This window comes from Ammodytes marinus (genome assembly GCF_949987685.1).
Source record: "Ammodytes marinus genome assembly, chromosome: 24".
NCBI lineage: Eukaryota > Metazoa > Chordata > Actinopteri > Uranoscopiformes > Ammodytidae > Ammodytes > Ammodytes marinus.
Window position 1 is genome coordinate 7,208,080 of NC_137228.1, and position 18,858 is coordinate 7,226,937.

At 41.6% G+C, this 18,858-nt stretch overlaps 2 protein-coding genes across 2 annotated transcripts in view; one reads left to right on the forward strand and one right to left on the reverse strand.

The window, feature by feature from the left end:
* nid2a (nidogen 2a (osteonidogen)) overlaps positions 1-16,145 on the forward strand; it is a gene marked incomplete at its 3' end in the record, with an annotated part of 38,729 nt that extends 22,584 nt beyond the window's left edge. The window contains exons 15-43 of the mRNA XM_080053093.1: positions 638-784; positions 1,488-1,616; positions 2,548-2,673; positions 3,093-3,229; positions 3,316-3,421; positions 3,649-3,782; positions 3,888-3,993; positions 4,635-4,768; positions 4,850-4,955; positions 5,062-5,195; positions 5,275-5,380; positions 6,400-6,533; positions 6,625-6,730; positions 7,306-7,439; positions 7,532-7,637; positions 8,084-8,217; positions 8,309-8,414; positions 8,530-8,663; positions 8,773-8,878; positions 9,390-9,523; positions 9,611-9,716; positions 11,749-11,878; positions 11,979-12,079; positions 12,197-12,369; positions 12,580-12,709; positions 12,807-12,978; positions 15,006-15,163; positions 15,700-15,823; positions 16,028-16,145. Of these exons, the coding sequence (XP_079909219.1) occupies positions 638-784; positions 1,488-1,616; positions 2,548-2,673; positions 3,093-3,229; positions 3,316-3,421; positions 3,649-3,782; positions 3,888-3,993; positions 4,635-4,768; positions 4,850-4,955; positions 5,062-5,195; positions 5,275-5,380; positions 6,400-6,533; positions 6,625-6,730; positions 7,306-7,439; positions 7,532-7,637; positions 8,084-8,217; positions 8,309-8,414; positions 8,530-8,663; positions 8,773-8,878; positions 9,390-9,523; positions 9,611-9,716; positions 11,749-11,878; positions 11,979-12,079; positions 12,197-12,369; positions 12,580-12,709; positions 12,807-12,978; positions 15,006-15,163; positions 15,700-15,823; positions 16,028-16,145 (3,671 nt within the window). The remainder of the gene's footprint in view (positions 1-637; positions 785-1,487; positions 1,617-2,547; positions 2,674-3,092; positions 3,230-3,315; positions 3,422-3,648; positions 3,783-3,887; positions 3,994-4,634; positions 4,769-4,849; positions 4,956-5,061; positions 5,196-5,274; positions 5,381-6,399; positions 6,534-6,624; positions 6,731-7,305; positions 7,440-7,531; positions 7,638-8,083; positions 8,218-8,308; positions 8,415-8,529; positions 8,664-8,772; positions 8,879-9,389; positions 9,524-9,610; positions 9,717-11,748; positions 11,879-11,978; positions 12,080-12,196; positions 12,370-12,579; positions 12,710-12,806; positions 12,979-15,005; positions 15,164-15,699; positions 15,824-16,027) is intronic.
* Positions 1-18,858, reverse strand: part of LOC307270031 (protein jagunal homolog 1-B) — a 339,870-nt gene that overhangs the window by 121,715 nt on the left and 199,297 nt on the right. The gene's annotated exons all lie outside the window — the stretch shown is intronic.

An 18,858-nucleotide genomic window follows, 5' to 3' on the forward strand; every position in this document is an offset into this window, starting at 1 on the left:
TCCGTTTTGTGCCGTTTTGTACACGTATATAACATTTTAAAATAGGGGCGGCCCGCCGGCCGGCCTAAAGGCTACAAACACAAAAAAAAACAAAAAACGATTTTCCTCATCCACCAATCGAGATCATTTGAAACGAGGAGTACTCGAGTACTCGATTACTAACGCCCATCCCCAGTAGCTACAGAATATATACTGTGCTGTGTAATAACAGGGTCGAAAAACGGGGAAAAAGTCGCGGCTTGTAGGCCGAAAAGTACGGTATATTATTTATATCATATTACAGAAAACAATGCTTTTTTTAAACCAGTGTTTTTCAAAGGGAAAACATTTTTTGGCATGTGACTTTGCACATCAGTGTGTAGCTGGGGCCCCTTGTAACGTTTCAGATTTCTATAAATTGTTAGCTGCTCCACCAAACGTTTCGAAAAGGATAGCTCAGAGAGGTCAATTACATTAGCGAAAAGTGTACGTTACAAAACTTTAAAAATACACTGTGATGAGGATCCTGAGGTACAATGAATCTCTCCCTTCTTACAAAAGCTGTTCAGAAAAGAAAATGTTCCGTTGATGTGCTCTTTCAAACACTTTTATTTTACACATTATGTAATTATAACGTGCCTGTCCCTCCTCTCTGTAGTTGAACCGACAGGCCCGGAGCTGGTCAACCCCTGCTATTCTGGGAACCATGACTGTGACACCACGGCCCAGTGTATCCCACTGGAGGGCCAGGACTTCACCTGCCAGTGTGCGACGGGCTACAGAGGCGACGGACGCAACTGCTACGGTATCTCTATCTGTTGGCACTTTTAAAGTAACTTGCTCTCTTTTTATATACTGTCTAGCATTGTGACAGTGTGTTGGACATTACAACGCGCTTTACTGACGCTTTCTCTCACTCTCAAACACTCAAAGCAAAACAAAGAGTAAAGATGGTTCAAGGCAGTGTCTGTGTTTCATCAACATCTGTCCATCCAGTTTTGAAGGGTCAAGGACAGGCTGCATGGAAGGACTCCCCTCTTCTCTTCTCTTCTCCTCTCTTCTCCTCTCTTCCCTCCATCCTCCAGGTTAATTCTCTGGTTAACAGGGGCGTCTGGTGCTCTAAGCTGGTGCGTGGCCTGTCATTAGCCCAGCAGCAGGTCTTTCTCTCCCGCTGACAGCACTTGGAAAGCCTTTAGGCTCAGCCTTGGTTCCCATGATTGGGGCATAAGTGTCTCTCTCTCTGGTCACATAATGCGCATGTGGTTTTCTTTTGTGTAATGCACAGTACGTTTAAGAACACACAGTGAAGAATCCAGGTGTGGGGGCACATGTTAGGCACACACACTCTATATGCACTAAGAGCACCAGTAATGAACCTTAATTACAGCGTGTACACTCACAGACACATACAGCATGCTACGTGTTGTTAGATGGGGTATTCCTGGTTTACGGGCTTATGAAGAAAAAAAAAACCCTGTCTCACTTTCTCTCTTGTTGTCTCACTGCAGACATAGATGAGTGTGCTGAGGCCTCCAGCTCATGCGGCGCTCACGCTCTGTGTGTGAACCTGCCTGGAAGCCATCGCTGCCAGTGCCAGAGTGGCTACGAGTTTGGCTTTGACGGCCGTACCTGTGTTGGTAAGTTGCAATAAGTGAAATGTATCAAAGACAAGGCTACAGTGTGTAAGACATCCTCGTGACATAGCTTTGAATTCCTGCGCTTTTTTTAATCAAGATTTATGAGTCTTTAGCAGCGGTGTGAGGCAGTATACAGGCACAGTGGTGCTTTGAGCTGAATGCTTACATTCAAATGTCTATGTGATATTGTTTAACATGTTCACCATATTAGTTGTATGTTAGCATTGATTAGCACTTAACACAAAGTTCGTCTTAGACTGATGGGAATGCCATTAGTTTTTCAGGTATTTTGTTTTTAACCACAGCCCTGTCCTGTTTTGGAGCATGTAAAGCTGCATTTTCCAAATTGAGCAGAATATTTGGAAGAGACCCACATTCTTGTCCAGCATCAGCATAACATTTCTTCCACAATAGTAACGCACAGCTGCTAAAGCTAAGAAACACAGTGAGGGAGGATGGGTGGCAAATGTGAAAACAAGAGTGGGAAGAAGGAGAGGACTAATGTGAGAAAGACCGGGTGAGATAGGAAAGGGGGGGTGAAAGTGTAAGACAAATGGAGCAGTGACACAATGTGTGTTTTTCTTTGGAATGTGTGGAGGAGAGAGGTCCTGCTGTGTGTGTGTGTGTGTGTGTGTGTGTGTGTGTGTGTGTGTGTGTGTGTGTGTGTGTGCGTGCGTGCGTGCGTGCGTGCGTGCGTGCGTGCGTGCGTGCGTGCGTGCGTGCGTGCGTGCGTGCGTGCGTGCGTGCGTTCTACCTCCCTTCTTCACCGATATTGCAATATTCTACACAAGGCCTTGAAATTATCCTTCATCACTAAAGAAATACTGATAAGATACAGGGAGCCAAAATATTATCTTCTAGTTAGTTAGTAGAATTTATATTCATTCCCAAATTCCAATAATTTTTTCTACATTTGACTTTTTTCCCACAGATATAGATGAGTGCAGCTCCTCTCCGTGTCACGTCAATGCCAGGTGTATCAATTCACTGGCTTCCTTCCAGTGTCAGTGCCAGCCTGGCTTTTATGGGGATGGTTTCTACTGTTCCCAGCAGGAGGGTCAGTAAAATTGCCACTGTAGTCATGCATGATAGTGACAAAAGTTGCAATATTATGATTTTGATATCATTTTTCGTACATAAAGAAACATTAAGAACTGCTTTGGTTTTTATCTAGCATACATATTCATATTTAGATACAGCCATTGATCATTTTTATGTGTAATTAAAGCTTTTTTTATTATTATTATTATTATTTTTTTAGCTACTTTATTTCAGATTAGTTTTTCCAACGAAAAAAAAAACACTGGTTATTTATGTGAAAATAAGCAAATATACAATGTATTCATTAGAAAATGACTGATCGATATGCTGTATAGATAACCAAACATGACTTAAATTAACTATATACAAAGATATGGGAGGAAAAAAAATAAAAACAATTCAAACTTATTTTTTTTATTGATTCTATGTGTACAGGGCCGACCGGTCGAACAAAGAGCCAGTGTGAGCAGCACAGAGACAGTCTGCAGAGCGGAGGTGAACAAAGTGCTCGACCAAACCTCGGAGCCTTCATCCCTCAATGTGACTCTGAGGGACGCTACAGAACACTACAGGTAAGCCTGGCCTGGTAGAGTGGTGAACTGCATGGCTGACTGATGACATGAGTTAAATCCCATGCTCATTTGATAATATATTTCAGTGTCACGGCTCCACTGGACATTGCTGGTGTGTGGACGTGAGGGGACAGGAGAGAGCAGGGACCAGGACTCCACCCGGTACACCATCTGTAGACTGTGACAAACCAGGTGAAAAGACACACACACACACACACACACACACACACACACACACACACACACACACACACACACACACAGTATATTGTATTAAAAAACATCAAAGAGGGATTGCTTGATTGCACCAGCTGTTGCACAAATTGTTAGCTCCTTACCCAAGAAGTTGATCTTCAACAACAGAATCAGATTAGCATATATTTATTTATTTTCTATTGTGTTCATCTCTATCTCCCCAGATGAACCAGAGCGTCCCAAAACTCACTGTGAGCACCACAGAGACAGTATACAGCCCATCAGTCTAGAGGGAGTTCCTATACTTGGAGCCTATGTGCCTCAGTGTGATGCCAGTGGACAGTACATACCCCTGCAGGTTCGTGACTAATTAAATGTTGGAAAAGACTCACCCACTGCCCACAACTGAAAGGAGATAAACTTGATTTAATACCAATAACATGTATTGTTGTTATTGCTGCAGTGCCATGGTTCCACTGGAAATTGTTGGTGTGTAGAAAGTAATGGACAGGAGAGACCCGGAACAAGAACACCAGCTGGTACAACAGCCACAGACTGTGGTAAGCCAGGTGAGGAAAATGAATTATTGTAGGTCCTTTCCAAAATAATTTAAAAAAAAATTGTTAAATTTTGTAAGATTGTTTTACACCAGGACACAAATATTATCCTTGCATATTGGGGTCTAAGGCAATAGTCACTTACATATATACAATGTCTTGGGCATTTAGTGTTCAATTCCATAAACTTAAAAACATGTGGGCGACAGAAAAAATGTGTCAACTTTTTTAGTCATTAGTAAAGACATTTCTTTTTTCCAACTTGACTAAAGCTCCGTCAGAGACCTTTCACAACAGTTTTCAATGACGTGCCCTTTTTAAAAGCCAATGAGGTTTTTAATTGGCCAAGAAGTTTACACTCTTATTCCAGGATGTAGCATTAGCTGCTGAAGTGTTTCTACTTGTTTCAATGGATGTAAAGTATGTGCTGTATGCAGATGACACCATCCTTGTGTGCCTATTCAGGGAGAAAGAGGAGGAGGTGTAAATTCAACTTGACCTCAAAACGGAACTAGCTTAGCCTGTAGAAGGGACACTACTTAACACTTTTTTAAAACAAATATTCTTGGAGTCTTGACTATTTTAACAGAATATGATAGGGTCAAAAGATGTATGAAAAAAAAATTACTGTTATTCTTTTGCTTCCTTTCCAGATGAACCAGAGCGTCCTAAGACTTACTGTGAGCAGCACAGAGACAGTGTTCAGACCACCAGTCCAGAGGGATATCCTATAGCAGGCCTGTTTGTGCCTGTTTGTGACGCTTATGGACAATACACTCCTCAACAGGTAAGATCTGGTTTGATTATATGCAGACATTATGGGTTGTTCTGTAGATATCAATAATATAATCATTGTTGTGTATTTCAGTGCCACGGCTCAACTGGACATTGCTGGTGTGTGGACAGTAGAGGACAGGAGAGAGCAGGAACCAGGACATCACCACAAACAGCACCCAGAGACTGTGACAAACCAGGTTAGACACATTCAAGTATTGGTTCTTAATAGAAAGGGTGTTGGGAAAAATAGAAGTGGGCTCAGTACTGAACCATGTGGACTATCTATCCATTCTTCTTGTCCAGTTGAACCAGAGCGTCCTAAAACTCACTGTGAGCACCACAGAGACGGTGTACAGACCACCAGTCCAGAGGGATATCCTATAGTTGGAGCCTACACACCTCAGTGTGATGCCGTTGGACAGTACATACCACTGCAGGTCAGATTTTTTTTAATAACATTTATTAAAACGTAAGGAATTCTGACTGCATGAAATTAATCAAATGTATATTTTTTAGTGCCACGGCTCAACTGGACATTGTTGGTGTGTGGACAGTCGGGGACAGGAAAGAGCAGGGACCAGGACATCGCCTGGTGCACCACCTACAGACTGTGACAAACCAGGTAAGGAATTAAAAATATACATGGCTGGGGCGCCCTTAGCTCAGTTAGTAGGGCGTCCCCCCAGGGCCGGGCCCAGCAGCAGACCCGGGTTTGATTCCCGCCCCATTTCACCTCTGTCTCTTAACACTATCAATAAAGCATGAAAAATGCCAAAAAATATCTTTAGAAAAAAAAAATATATATATATATAAACATGGCTAAAGATACCTCAGTCTCTCTATGCGGCTTCCCATAAGTGCTTCAACCTGTTTTTTGTTTGCTGCGGCAACAGTACCAGTGTCAAGCAGGTGTATTATGTCATGGGCCATGGCTCTCCAAGGCTTCTTGCTAAACATTGACCTGTGAACCCTCTTAATTCCTCAACTCAATGACAAGTCACGTTTACATGAGTGTGTGTCTAACCTTGTAAGTGGAGCGCTGTTGAGGTCATTTGTTCATAGCCTTGGAATGCCTGGAGAAAAGGGTGATATAACTGTTTGCTCTGGGAAGTCCACCATAAGGGATGGCAAAGGTAAACAGTAAGATGATCCAAAAATATAGGAAGAATGTTAATTTTTTTATTTGTTTATTTCTTTGGCCAAGTGACAAAAAGTACCCATAACTTTATTTTTCTTATATTAACTAAACGTTTGTAAAGATATATACTGGTCGGATGGATTTTATGACCTTTTACAGCCCCTTTTAACTTAAGATGTCAGTCAGAGCATAAACATTAGTCCTGTCAGCCCTTTTACAAAGTGCCTTTTTAAAGTACCTTTTTCTGTGTTTACTTAAACACAGCCCAGTCCACACATCCTGTTTTAACTTAACGTAGTAGCCTTTGAAGTGACAGATAACGTCATGTTAATACAAATGGAGAATTGCCAAATGTGTTGCACCATGTACTTTTCTAATAATTTAAACTCTTATTGGACATGGTAAACTTCAATTGTGCAAAGACTGTGTGATTAAAAATAGAATTTTCTTCAAGTAACACCTTCCAAATGACTTGTGACCATGTGTCCATTTGTCTTAAACAGATGAACCAGAGCGTCCTAAAACTCACTGTCAGCACCACAGAGACAGTGTTCAGACCACCAGTCCAGAGGGATATCCCTTACTAGGAGTGTTTGTACCTCAGTGTGATTCAAATGGAGAATACGCATCTCAACAGGTATAGTTCTGATTGTTTTATAAATTAAAAATACTTTCCACCCTTATTCTGTATTACTATGGCTGTGACAATTACCATTATGTCTATTCAGTGTCACGAATCCACTGGATATTGTTGGTGTGTGGACAGAAGTGGACAAGAGAGAGAAGGAACCAGGACTCCACACGATACACCACGAAAAGACTGCAACAAACCAGGTGAGAACGCTGATTGGAGCTAACCAAGACTTGATACCTTTAAACCTTCCCCAAATGATACCAAGATATATACGTTATTACGATCGGGCCATACCTATTTCTTCTTCAACTCTAGCAGATCTATTTGAGTTTCTCGCCTTAAATTACATTTTACAAGATTACATTGAACTTATCTCAATGAAGTTACCTTCACCAAATGTTTTTGTTTACTGAGTAGTGCTTGAACACATCACAATGTAACTCAATACAACTTACGTTCCAAATGATGGAAAAAAATTACTACGTGTGATAAATGTACTGTTTTTTGGGGTGGCGTCCAACTGGTTTGCATTTGCCATCTTATTTTTGTAATCATCCCTGCTGAGAAGAGGCCATCACGTCATATTATTTGCATGTCTAAATAGCAAGTACTTTCTTGACAGATTTTCTCCATGACTGTAACTATAGGAATACTGTTGCTATTTTCAAATACCCTGGTACATGGTATTACTGTATTACCGCCCAACCCTTTTACTGACCCAACAATGTGTGTGTTTCTTAACAACTTCTGTAAATGTGTTTAATGTTTTTTCCAGATGAACCAGAGCCTCCTAAAACTCACTGTCAGCACCACAGAGACAGTGTTCAGACCACCAGTCCAGAGGGATATCCCTTACTAGGAGTGTTTGTACCTCAGTGTGATTCAAATGGAGAATACGCATCTCAACAGGTATAGTTCTGATTGTTTAGCAAATGAAATAAACTTCCCACCCATATTATGTATTATTATGGCTGTTACAATTATCATTATGTCTATTTCAGTGTCACGAATCCACTGGATATTGTTGGTGTGTGGACAGAAGTGGACAAGAGAGAGAAGGAACCAGGACTCCACACGATACACCACGAAAAGACTGCAACAAACCAGGTGAGACTGCTAATTGGAGCTAACCAAGACTTGATACCTTTAAACCTTCCCAAAATGATACCCCGATATACATTATTGCCATCGGGTAATATCTACAACCTATTTTCGAAACGAAGGAAACAAACAAACCACTGTATGTAATTTACTTGTAAAGTAAATTAAGCTGTATTATTATACAAATATTACATTTAAACAAAGAATCAGCAGTTGCATTTTTTTGGGCGGGGAACAACTCGTTTTTGCGTCTGAGAATAGCCAGTTACGTGATGGTATGAGCACATTAAAATATCGAGTCAGATTTTTTCATGACTGTCATAAAATGAATACTGTTGCTATTTTGAAATACCCTGGTAAATGGTATACTGTATTACTGCCCAACCCTTTCACTGACCCAACAATGTGTGTGTTCCTTTACAAAAAAATGTACGTGCTTAATTTTTTCCCAGATGAACCAGAGCGTCCTAAAACTCACTGTCAGCACCACAGAGACAGTGTTCAGACCACCAGTCCAGAGGGATATCCCTTACTAGGAGTGTTTGTACCTCAGTGTGATTCAAATGGAGAATACGCATCTCAGCAGGTATCATTCTGATTTTATATAAATTTAAAATACTTTCCACCCATATTCTGTTAAGGTATAGCTGTTACAATTACCATTTTGTCTATTTCAGTGTCACGAATCCACTGGATATTGTTGGTGTGTGGACAGAAGTGGACAAGAGAGAGAAGGAACCAGGACTCCACACGATACACCACGAAAAGACTGCAACAAACCAGGTGAGACTTGGAAGGTGCAAGATAACACACAATCACTGTTAACTGTTGTTGATAAATCACCAACAATATGTGTGTTCCTTAACAACTTTGTATGAACGTTTCAATGTTTTTGCAGATGAACCAGAGCGTCCCAAAACTCACTGTGAGCACCACAGAGAGAGAGTACAGTCCACCAGTCCAGAGGGATACCCCATAGTTGGATCCTATGTGCCCCAATGCGATGAGACTGGGCAGTACATACCACTGCAGGTAAGCATCAAATGACACCTCTATTTAACTGTGGTTTTAACATGACTTTGAGTAACCTGAAAAGAACATAAGACATAATACTTAAAATTGTCTATCTGTGTTTGGTTAGTGCCATGGCTCCTCTGGACATTGTTGGTGTGTGGACAGTAGAGGACAGGAGAGAGCAGGAACAAGGACTCAACCTGGTACAACACCCAGAGACTGTGACAAACCAGGTGAGAATGACAGTGTTATCCTTCCAAAGACCCACTGTGGCATACAGTATAACAGTGGATATAAGAAGGTGGGTACAACATCTCAGTTAAGTAGCAGGAGGTCCAGAATGAAGGAGCAGGATGATAACACTCTTCACTCTTAGGAAGTTACACACAAACATTCAGCTGGATTAGTCAAGAGAGGCCGACAAGAGCCCTTTACAAACCGGGGCCGGAAACATTTGTTGTATACAGTTGATGCAGGATATGAGACAATATTCTATGAGCCAAATGTTGTAGACTCACAGACCAACAGAATGACAAATGTCCACGCTGCATCCCAGATGTTGACCAATGTTACTGAAGAGGACAAAGAGGGACGTCATCTGCATAGAGTAAAGATTGATGGTCAGGCGGCACAAAGATGTTCTTAAAAATATGGTCATTTATTTATGGATATGCTGTATATAGTTGTGCCAAGAACCCTTGGGTGTTTCTTAGTAACTCACGTCCATGTGTCATAATCCTCCAGTTGAACCAGAGCGTCCTAAAACTCACTGTGAGCACCACAGAGACGGTGTACAGACCACCAGTCCAGAGGGATACCCTATAGTTGGAGCCTACACACCTCAGTGCGATCCAGAAGGACAGTACATACCCAAGCAGGTAAACCTGGGATTCTTGTTTTGGTGTTCCTTCATTAAAGTTATTATTATTGGAAATATTTCATTGTTTAATCTCAATATATTTCAGTGTCACGGCTCCACTGGACATTGCTGGTGTGTGAACGGTAGGGGACAGGAGAGAGCAGGAACTAGGACTCAACCCGGTACACCATCTGTAGACTGTGACAGACCAGGTAAGACACACTGCTTGAGACATTTTGAGTTTCACAAATATTAATTGAGCAAAATATCTGAGCATTGAAACAAAGCACAGTTCAGATTAAGACTAGTTTGACATTTGTGAAAAAAAGGCTAACTTTGCTTTCTTGCTGATATTTAGAGAGGAGATGATTGCCACCAAAATTCCTTTATGTTGTTTGTTTTTAAGTAGAGCATGCCATGTTAGTTGTTTATTTTGTTCTGTCTTTTGTTTGTGTGGTCACTTTTTCGGTTGTGTGTTTGTGTTCTGTAAAAAAAAAATCAAAAGATAAAAAAAAGATTTATGCTGTTTGTAAGGCTACAGCCAGCAGCTGATTAGCTTAGCATAAATACTGGAGATAGTTCCAAAGGTAACATTATCTACCTAACAGCATACAGGTATGTAAAGCTGACTGGAGTCTGCTTTGGTTGTCAGGCAGTTGGGACTCTGGAAAGTAAACTGCACCATAAACGTAGCCTGGCAAACAACTCCTCATAAAACCACAAATTACAATGTGGGTTGGTACTAGATTAAAAAACTAAATGTAAGTTGTTAGTGAGCTTTAGAGGCTGCTGGCTCTAGCTTTCTATTCAGCCGGCCGAAATGAGAGAGGTATTTATCTTCTTGTCTATCTATTGGCAGAGTTATTCCTTTAAGAAGTGTTTACACCTGAGCAAAACTCTCCTAGGAACTTGACTTAACTGAATACAACACTTGATATGTATAAATTGGTTAGGCAAAAACTAGCAGAGTAAAACAGAAAACAAACTTGAAACACATCACTTGATTCTTGGCCTCTCTCTCTCTCTCTCTCTGGGACAGTGATGCTCGTTCGCCCTCTCACTCTAACTTTAAGTACACAGTGGCTGTCCTATAAATCCAGCTCTTGCTGTAAATTCCATTTATGAGCATCTCAACGTCTGAAGTGGTCATTTCGTGGAAAGATGAGCTGTCAGCTGTTGCCAGGCTACCAAACCTAAACAAGGCTAAGCTGCATGACCAGCTGAGTAACAAAACAGTGTTACACCCTCCCTACACATGCAAGGACTAAAACACCCATGCTTGTACATTTGTTTGGCTTTTTTAAAATGTTTCTAACCTAACCATCCTATGCACTAATTCAGCAGTTAAGACAAGACACTTTATTTGAGTGGATGTTACCCCATCATTGGACGATTTCAGTTGTATTCACATTCGTAACAAAACATGCGATGCAGACATTAAGCATCCACATTGGTCCCTCAAATCTGTGTGTCTGTATTTATGCCTTCCCACATAATTATTACAAGTCATTGCCAATACAGTGGGTCAGCCTGTGGACTGAAATATCATTGGACAATCCACATGCTGTCAATTTCGGTGGAGGACGTCAGTGACGCAGGAAACACTCAATTCAGTTGGTCATGTGGTTAAACAGAAGTAAAACCAAATGAACGGCAGCATGCTGACTTCTACCACAATAAATCCTGCTGGAAAAAAAGTTAATACAAGATTTCGGATTGTTTAGTAAGTTAATGTCTCTTTACCTCTCTTATCCCTCACTATAGAGTTGTTCTCTTCTCACCCTATTTTAAATATTATCCTAATCTCCTTTTAGTCAGGAAACTGTGCAGTCTGACGTTTACAAATTCACACAGAGAAGGAGAGAGAGAGAGAGAGAGAGAAAAGAGAGACAGAGGCCAGAATAAACATTAGTGGAAGCCTAAAGTGGTTTCGGCTTTAGTTTTAAAGCTCTGCTATAAAGGGACTTAATAAAGGGATTTTACAAGGTAAACAGTATTGACAAAAACAAGATGTGGGTATGTGTGTGTGCCTCTTTAAACACAGGGCCTCCCCACATCATTAATCAAGCACTCCTCCTAACACTGTGGAATAAACTAGAGCTATAAAAAGCACCCTAAGAATATAGTTAACAAATGACTAATTTCAGCAGAACATGATCTGGACTGTAATTTGTAGCAATCATTTAGCGTTTAACTTGGAGAAGCGTAACAGCGTTGGGTTTGTTTGATTCGTGTGCCCCTCAGTCCCTGTGGCTCCGACCGAGCATCCTGAGAGCGTGTGTGAGCGATGGAGATTAAGTCTGATCGAACACTACGGCGGGAAACCAGGGGCGCAACAATACGTGCCTCAGTGCGAGTCAGACGGACAATTCAGGTACACACCACACACACACACCCACACACACATACATACATATAAAAAAGTTAAAGTTTATTAATGAAAAATTAACTTAAGAAAGTTAATTGTCTCTCAGTCCAGTCCAGTGTTACGGGGAGACTACTTACTGCTGGTGTGTGGATCAAGACGGGCGGGAGGTTGCTGGCACCCGATCACATGAGGTTGTCAAACCTGCATGTAAGTAGCTTGTATTTCACCTGTACTACATGTCTCAGAATTTATGTTAGTGTCCACAAATCATGGCTGGAACTGTTTATGTTTTTTTTTTTTTTAAATTCATCCAATCTCTTCCAGGCCTTCCCTCAGTGGCCCCCCCCACCGTGCGCCCGTTGCCCCGCCCAGATGTGACGCCTCCGAGCAACACTGACGTCACATTGCTGTACGCTCAGGGCCAGAAGATAGGGGCTCTGCCTCTCAACGGCACCAGACTAGATGCAGCCCGCTCCAAAACACTGCTCACTCTACATGTAAGAGATGAATACACAGCTACACACACACATTCTGGCAATGTCTGTTTCTGGTATTTGCATTATATTGTTAGTTCTTATGCACATACATACTTCTTGTGTTTATTTATAAAGATACCAGGAACCAACAATAAAAGGGGTAAGCAGCACTAGGTCCAAACCGAACATATCTCATAATGTGTTTGCCTGTGTGGTTATGTGTGTGTCCAGGGTTCCATAGTTGTCGGCTTAGCCCACGACTGCAAAGAGAACCGAGTCTATTGGACGGATTTGTCCGCGCGAACAATCAACAGAGCTTCAATGGCGCACGGTGCCGAGCCTGAGATACTCATCAACACAAGTAAGAAAAACAAACACTTAAACACTCCTTTTTACTTCCATCATAAATGCTGTGTCAAGTTATCAGTGATCTCAATACTCTCTGCCCCACTGTGTAGATCTGGTCAGTCCCGAGGGTCTGTCGGTGGATGTCAAGCGTAGGTTGATGTTCTGGGTGGACTCAAACCCCGATATGATAGAAAGCGCCAACCTGGACGGCAGCGGAAGGCGCACCCTCATCGACACCGACTTGGTCAACCCCAGGGCCATCATAGTGGTCTCCTCCACCGGGTATACCTTATTCTCTTTCCTTTTACATTTTTTTACTATATATTTTTTTTGGGGAGCGGGGGGGCATTTTCAAGCTTTATTTGACAGTATGGAGAGTTGAAATAGGGAGATAAAGTGAGAGGGGGGATTACAGTATATGCAGTAAAGGTCCACTGGTCGGATTTGAACCAGCGAGCGCCTGCGACACCACATGGTATGCGCTCTACACACTACGCCACCGGAGCGCCCCTTATTCATTTTCTGCACACACAAAAAAAACAATCACAAAAAGACTTGTTCAAATAATCTTACAAAAACACGCCACTTCTCAAGCCTTTGGAGTTTAGTCTGGATTTGCAAACATGTACAGAATCTCCTCCCTGAGCGAGAAAACAAACAAGCGCGCCCACACATTTCTGCTCGCGATGGAGTGTAACTTCCTGGAGGGTGCTCCACTGAAGCAGAATGAGATGCAGCTTTCAATGTATCCACGGTGATTTTCTATCAGACCAGATGGTTTTCAGCTCATTAGCACAACCATGAAATCCAACACATTGACGTCTTCAGACGGGGCTGTGAGTCAACAAGGCCTGCATCTAATTCATTAGTACAGTGGAGGTTATATTTGAAAGCTTTCTAGACGTAAACATGACTCAATCAGTCTGGGACAGGCCATCGCAGGGAAACCGATGGGATGGGGGGTTTTAGGATGGATTGTCCCCTTAGCAACGTGTTCGATAATTCTGTGACATTTATGTCTTGAGCCTAACTGAGCCAAGAAAACCATACTGAGTTAACTGATGCTATTAATCCTGTACACACACACATGAAAAAACACACACACACACACACACACACACACATGAGTTAAAACATAAGGCCGTAATCGGTCAGTTCTATAGGAATAACATCTGCTTTTCATCATTACAACGAATCACATAATCAACAGGTATGCAAGTGTGTTTGTGTGTGTGTGTGTGTGTGTTAATGTGGTTGATACAAATGATTAAACATTGCAGCAATAACCCAAATCATAAAACCATAAATGTTTGTTTCACATTATTGGTTTGGCATTTTATTTTTCTGACTAAAGGCCAAGTGTGTGTGTGTGTGTGTAATCGCGTGCGTGTCTTGACAAAAAGCCAAGTCCTAAAGGTAATTACTGCTTCACACTGGTACGCTTATGATTAAGCATGTGCTCTGAGCCTGCACATGTTGCCCTTATGCTCACACACACACACACACACACACACAGAGAAACATAACCACGCAGACACACCAAAATTACATGCACACACATTCATACCTGCGTACATGCTTTTATAATGTCTCGTACGCCAACATCTGCTCGGCCATACGTTCATCAAATAACACACACTCACACACGTTGATTGCTCATGTGGTGTGTATTACCTGCTAGTCCCAGTGGACTGCCCACATGTACACCATCATCTACAGATGAGGAGCGTGGCGTCACAAGCAGCCCACACACGCTCTGCTGCGCGAAATGTTTAAAATGCTGCAAATAATAAAATGTGATTTGATTCACCATAGAAACACAGCCATGGAAAAATATGATATGACAATATCATGATATTGAAAAATGGGTCTTCTTGTGTTGACCAGCGTGGTTGATATTTTCTTACTTATATACAGATGAAACGGCCACAAAAAAATGCATTGGGAGATTGGGGGTCAAAGGTGGCACGTTGCTCAGAGTAACCTGACCGTGACCTCATCAGCATGAGACAGCTGGTCCCTGGAGTGCTGTGCTCTGTACCCTTATGTACCCATGTCTGTGTGTGTGTGTGTGTGTGTGTGTGTGTGTGTGTGTGTGTGTGTGTGTGTGTGTGTGTGTGTGTGTGTGTGTGATGGTTTCCTCTTGTCTCATTATATTAGCTAGATCCCAGCGCTCAGCACCAAAACAAGACTAACAGACAAAAATAGGTTTAACTCTTCCACACATAATGCACAAGTCCAGCAGTCTTGATCAAGTTAAATCCCTAGCAGACTGCAGTCCTGTCATCCTGTGTTTCTCTCCTCCACAGTACTCTGTTCTGGACAGACTGGAACCGAGAGGCTCCTAAGATCGAGAGCGCGTCAGTGGAGGGTCAGAACCGGCGCGTGGTGGTGTCTGACGGGGTCGGTTTGCCAAACGCTCTCACCTACGACCATTCTGTGGGACAGGTCTGCTGGGCCGATGCAGGTAAACACTATTCATTTCTCCTCCTACCGCTGTCAACATTACCACTGGTCAACTGGCCACTATTACTACAACTTTTCAAAATGCCTAGTGGCCACAGATCTGCCCTAGCAAGTGTTACCATAATTATGAAAAGGATAAACTATTTGCTAGATGTATCTAAATGTGCAGGGCAAAGCATTCCAATATTATGCTACAAAGCACACCACTGTTACTGCTACTACTACTAATGCCTGTTCCACAATTACTACTATTTTTATTCCCAGTGGTAGAATGGAAAAAAGTACATTTACTTGCTTGTGTTGTTTACTTCAGTATTTCTATTTTGTTGCTTTATGCTTCCACTCCACGACTATAGAGGTATCGTACTTTTAGTTAGAAATCAGTGTATCAGTGTTGTAGCAGCCGTTGGTTATTGTGTCTGTGTTTTTACATTTTCAGCTGTACATTTCAAGTTCTAAATGCAAAGTGAGGCCCAATAATCCAAGTTTACAAAGCAATCAACTATAATATTGATCCATGTTTCTCTTATACGACAGGTACAAAGCGTTTGGAGTGTGTGTCCCCGGATGGCACAGGTCGCAGGGTGATCCACCCCAGCCTCAACTACCCGTTCAGCATGGTCTACTACAGGAACCACTTCTATTACACTGACTGGAGGAGGTAGCCATCTTTATTCATCTATTCTGCTTTTGTTCTAGCATAACATAACTGATCACTAATCAATGAGTTTATCAGTATGAAGCCCTGATGCCTTCCTCATCCTCAATGTCTCTCTCTCTCTCTCTCTCTCTCTCTCTCTCTCTCTCTCTCTCTCTCTCTCTCTCTCTCTCTCTCTCTCTCTCTCTCTCTCTCTCTCTCTCGTAGGGATGGAGTGATCGCAGTGAGCAAAGGCAGCAGTCAGTTCACTGATGAATACCTGCCTGACCAGCGCTCTCACCTGTACGGCATCGCCATAGCAACCAGCCACTGTCTATCAGGTTAGATATATTTGTAGCAGACACACACAGACACACACACACACAAATACACACCAATACTCCTTTTTTCTTAAACTGACGTGCACACTCATTTCAGACATGTAATTTTGGTTCTGTATAATAACAACCACACACACACACACACACACACACACACACACACACACACACACACACACACACACACACACACACACACACACACACATTGGTTTGTGTGCAGTGATGTTATCACATCAGTCAACTCCCACCAGATGTCAACTTCACCCTGAAGGCTGAATTTACACCGTGACTGAAAACACAGTTAACCCCACACAGGGTTAGTGGAGGTGAATTCAAGTGGAATGGAAACATGGGAAATATGAGCTTCTTATGCAATGTCTATGCAAGCTGCAAAGTGAAAGCAGCATGTCCACAGAGTAGCAGTGTCAGGCACAGTACTGAGTGTTGGTCGCTGTAGTTATGTGCAAAAAAGAAAATATACGTAAAAATACGCTTTGGGTTCATCTGACTGTTTTAACTATTATAGATTCATACAATATTATTAATAGGTAGATTGGATTTTTCTTTGTGATAGGAGTAGATGTGAATGTATACATATTTTTTAAATATTTCTATGACCTAAAACATGTCTTGGAGGGATCTTTTAAATGGATCTTTTAAATGTTTTCATTGAAACACTGTTGAATCAAGTGACAGATATCATATTTGCAAGACACGGTACCTTAACACTACAACTAAAATCCATAAATGAATTAAATTAGATTGAATATGCATAATATTAATATGAGCATAAAGTAAATAAATACTCAAATATTGGATATATAATGGGCCTTATTTAAACTAAAACATTTAGTTTTTTTGGCTGACGTGAACGCATCCCTTTGTTGTATGGAGAAACCCAAGTGTTGGTTTCATCACTCATAAAACAGGTCATCACACAGCTGGCTTACACCCTTTACTCCACACCTGTATGTGTGTGGTGACTTCACATACATCAATGAGGCAGACACTGGAACAATGATTAGACAGCTGTCTGCGGCACTCTGTGTGTTTGTGTGTGTTTGTGAGAGTGTGTGTGTGCGTGCATGAGACCAAAGAAGAATGATTGCACAGCTGTCTGCGACCTTCTACCTGTATTTTGTGTTTGTGCGCGTCATGTTTGATGGTGAATGTCTGCAGATGGCCTCAAGTCCTTTCAAAGCCCGGCGTTAAACACCTTGAAAGTACAAAGTAGCCCCCTCTAAACACAGGATAATCCCTAAAGTAGCACCTTGGCACATGTCAATAACAAAGCTACACACATCTGCACAGTGTAAATATCTGTTCAGGATAGTGAGTGCGACCGAGAAAAGGAAGAGCATGATTGCTATCGTTGGTGTGCGTAGCTGTAACTGTCCCCTCTGTAAAGCCGGGTGAGGAGAGAGCAGACGGCGGCTTCAAAGATGTGAATGTGTGGGGTAATTGTGAGCGATGTGACAGCTCTTAAAACACACTTGTTAAGGGGGTTTGGGAGCTGGTTGTAAGAGGATTTAAAAGCTGTTATTGATCAATACACAAACACATGTTCTTTACGGAGTTGATTCGCAGCCGACACAGTTTGTTAAGTGTAGGGCTTACTTCAGGATGGAGGGGACTGTTTGTTCTGTCATTAGGGAGACTGCAGCACTTAAGCTTTCATCCCGAGTCACACAGGAAGTGAACATCAGACCATTAACTCTTCATTTCCCTTTTGGAGTTATAAACTTAAAAGAATAAAAGAGGTTTGTACCGCACTAGAAAAATTTAAAATAAGTGTTGAAGTCGTAAAAAATGAGCCATTTTGTTTTCTTAATGTCTCATTTGTGTTGCAGGGAGCCACTAACGATGGACTGGCCGCCGCAGGGTCCTTTGGTGCTAAAGCTCTGGGGCGAGTCAGAGGGCAGGACAAGCCTAAAGTGTGGCCCTCAGAAGAAAAAAGGACACTCCGTAAAGGGGGGCAAGATGGCTTCCCCGTTGCCAGATTAAACCGTCGGAGCAGATTTACAACCCCTCCACTCACCCCAGCCCCATTATCTCACCTTAAAGATATAACCCCCAAAATAAATGTTTTGTAAATTTGTTTTATACCTCATTTTTAGTTTTTGTTTTTTTTCTACTGTATTTTTGTATGAGTTTGTTTTTTTCTTTCAATTTTTAAAAGCTACCGAACAATGAAATCAGATTTTTAAAATGTATACAAGTGTAGGTTTTCTGCTTTAAAGCCAAATATGAATGACATGGAAAGCTTTAAAAGAGTTGGAGCCAAAGTTGTGTTGTGGATTCTGGGCCAGATAATTACAGGACAAAGGATTGTTTAAATGTAATGGGAAAATGTCATTTCAAAAATTCTGACTTGAAAAAATGAAGGACAACTATGAATGTTGCTTCACATACTCAGAAAACTGTATTACGGTACTTCAAGTGTTAAGTCAATGCTATTGTTAAGAGATTGAAATAGTTCCATCTGTAATCATCTTTTACCTTCAGCCCTGTGTGTGTGCCATTGTCACATCAGCCACTACAGTCCTGCCATATCTACCTGCACTACTAATCTGTATTTCAAACACAATGAAAGTCCTTTTTTTTTTTGCCAAATATTTTTACTACTACTACTTTTCAAATCTTTATCTTTTTATAAGATGTGATATTTATAACAATAAAATGTGATTTGGTACTTGACAGACTGCTGGTGTTGCT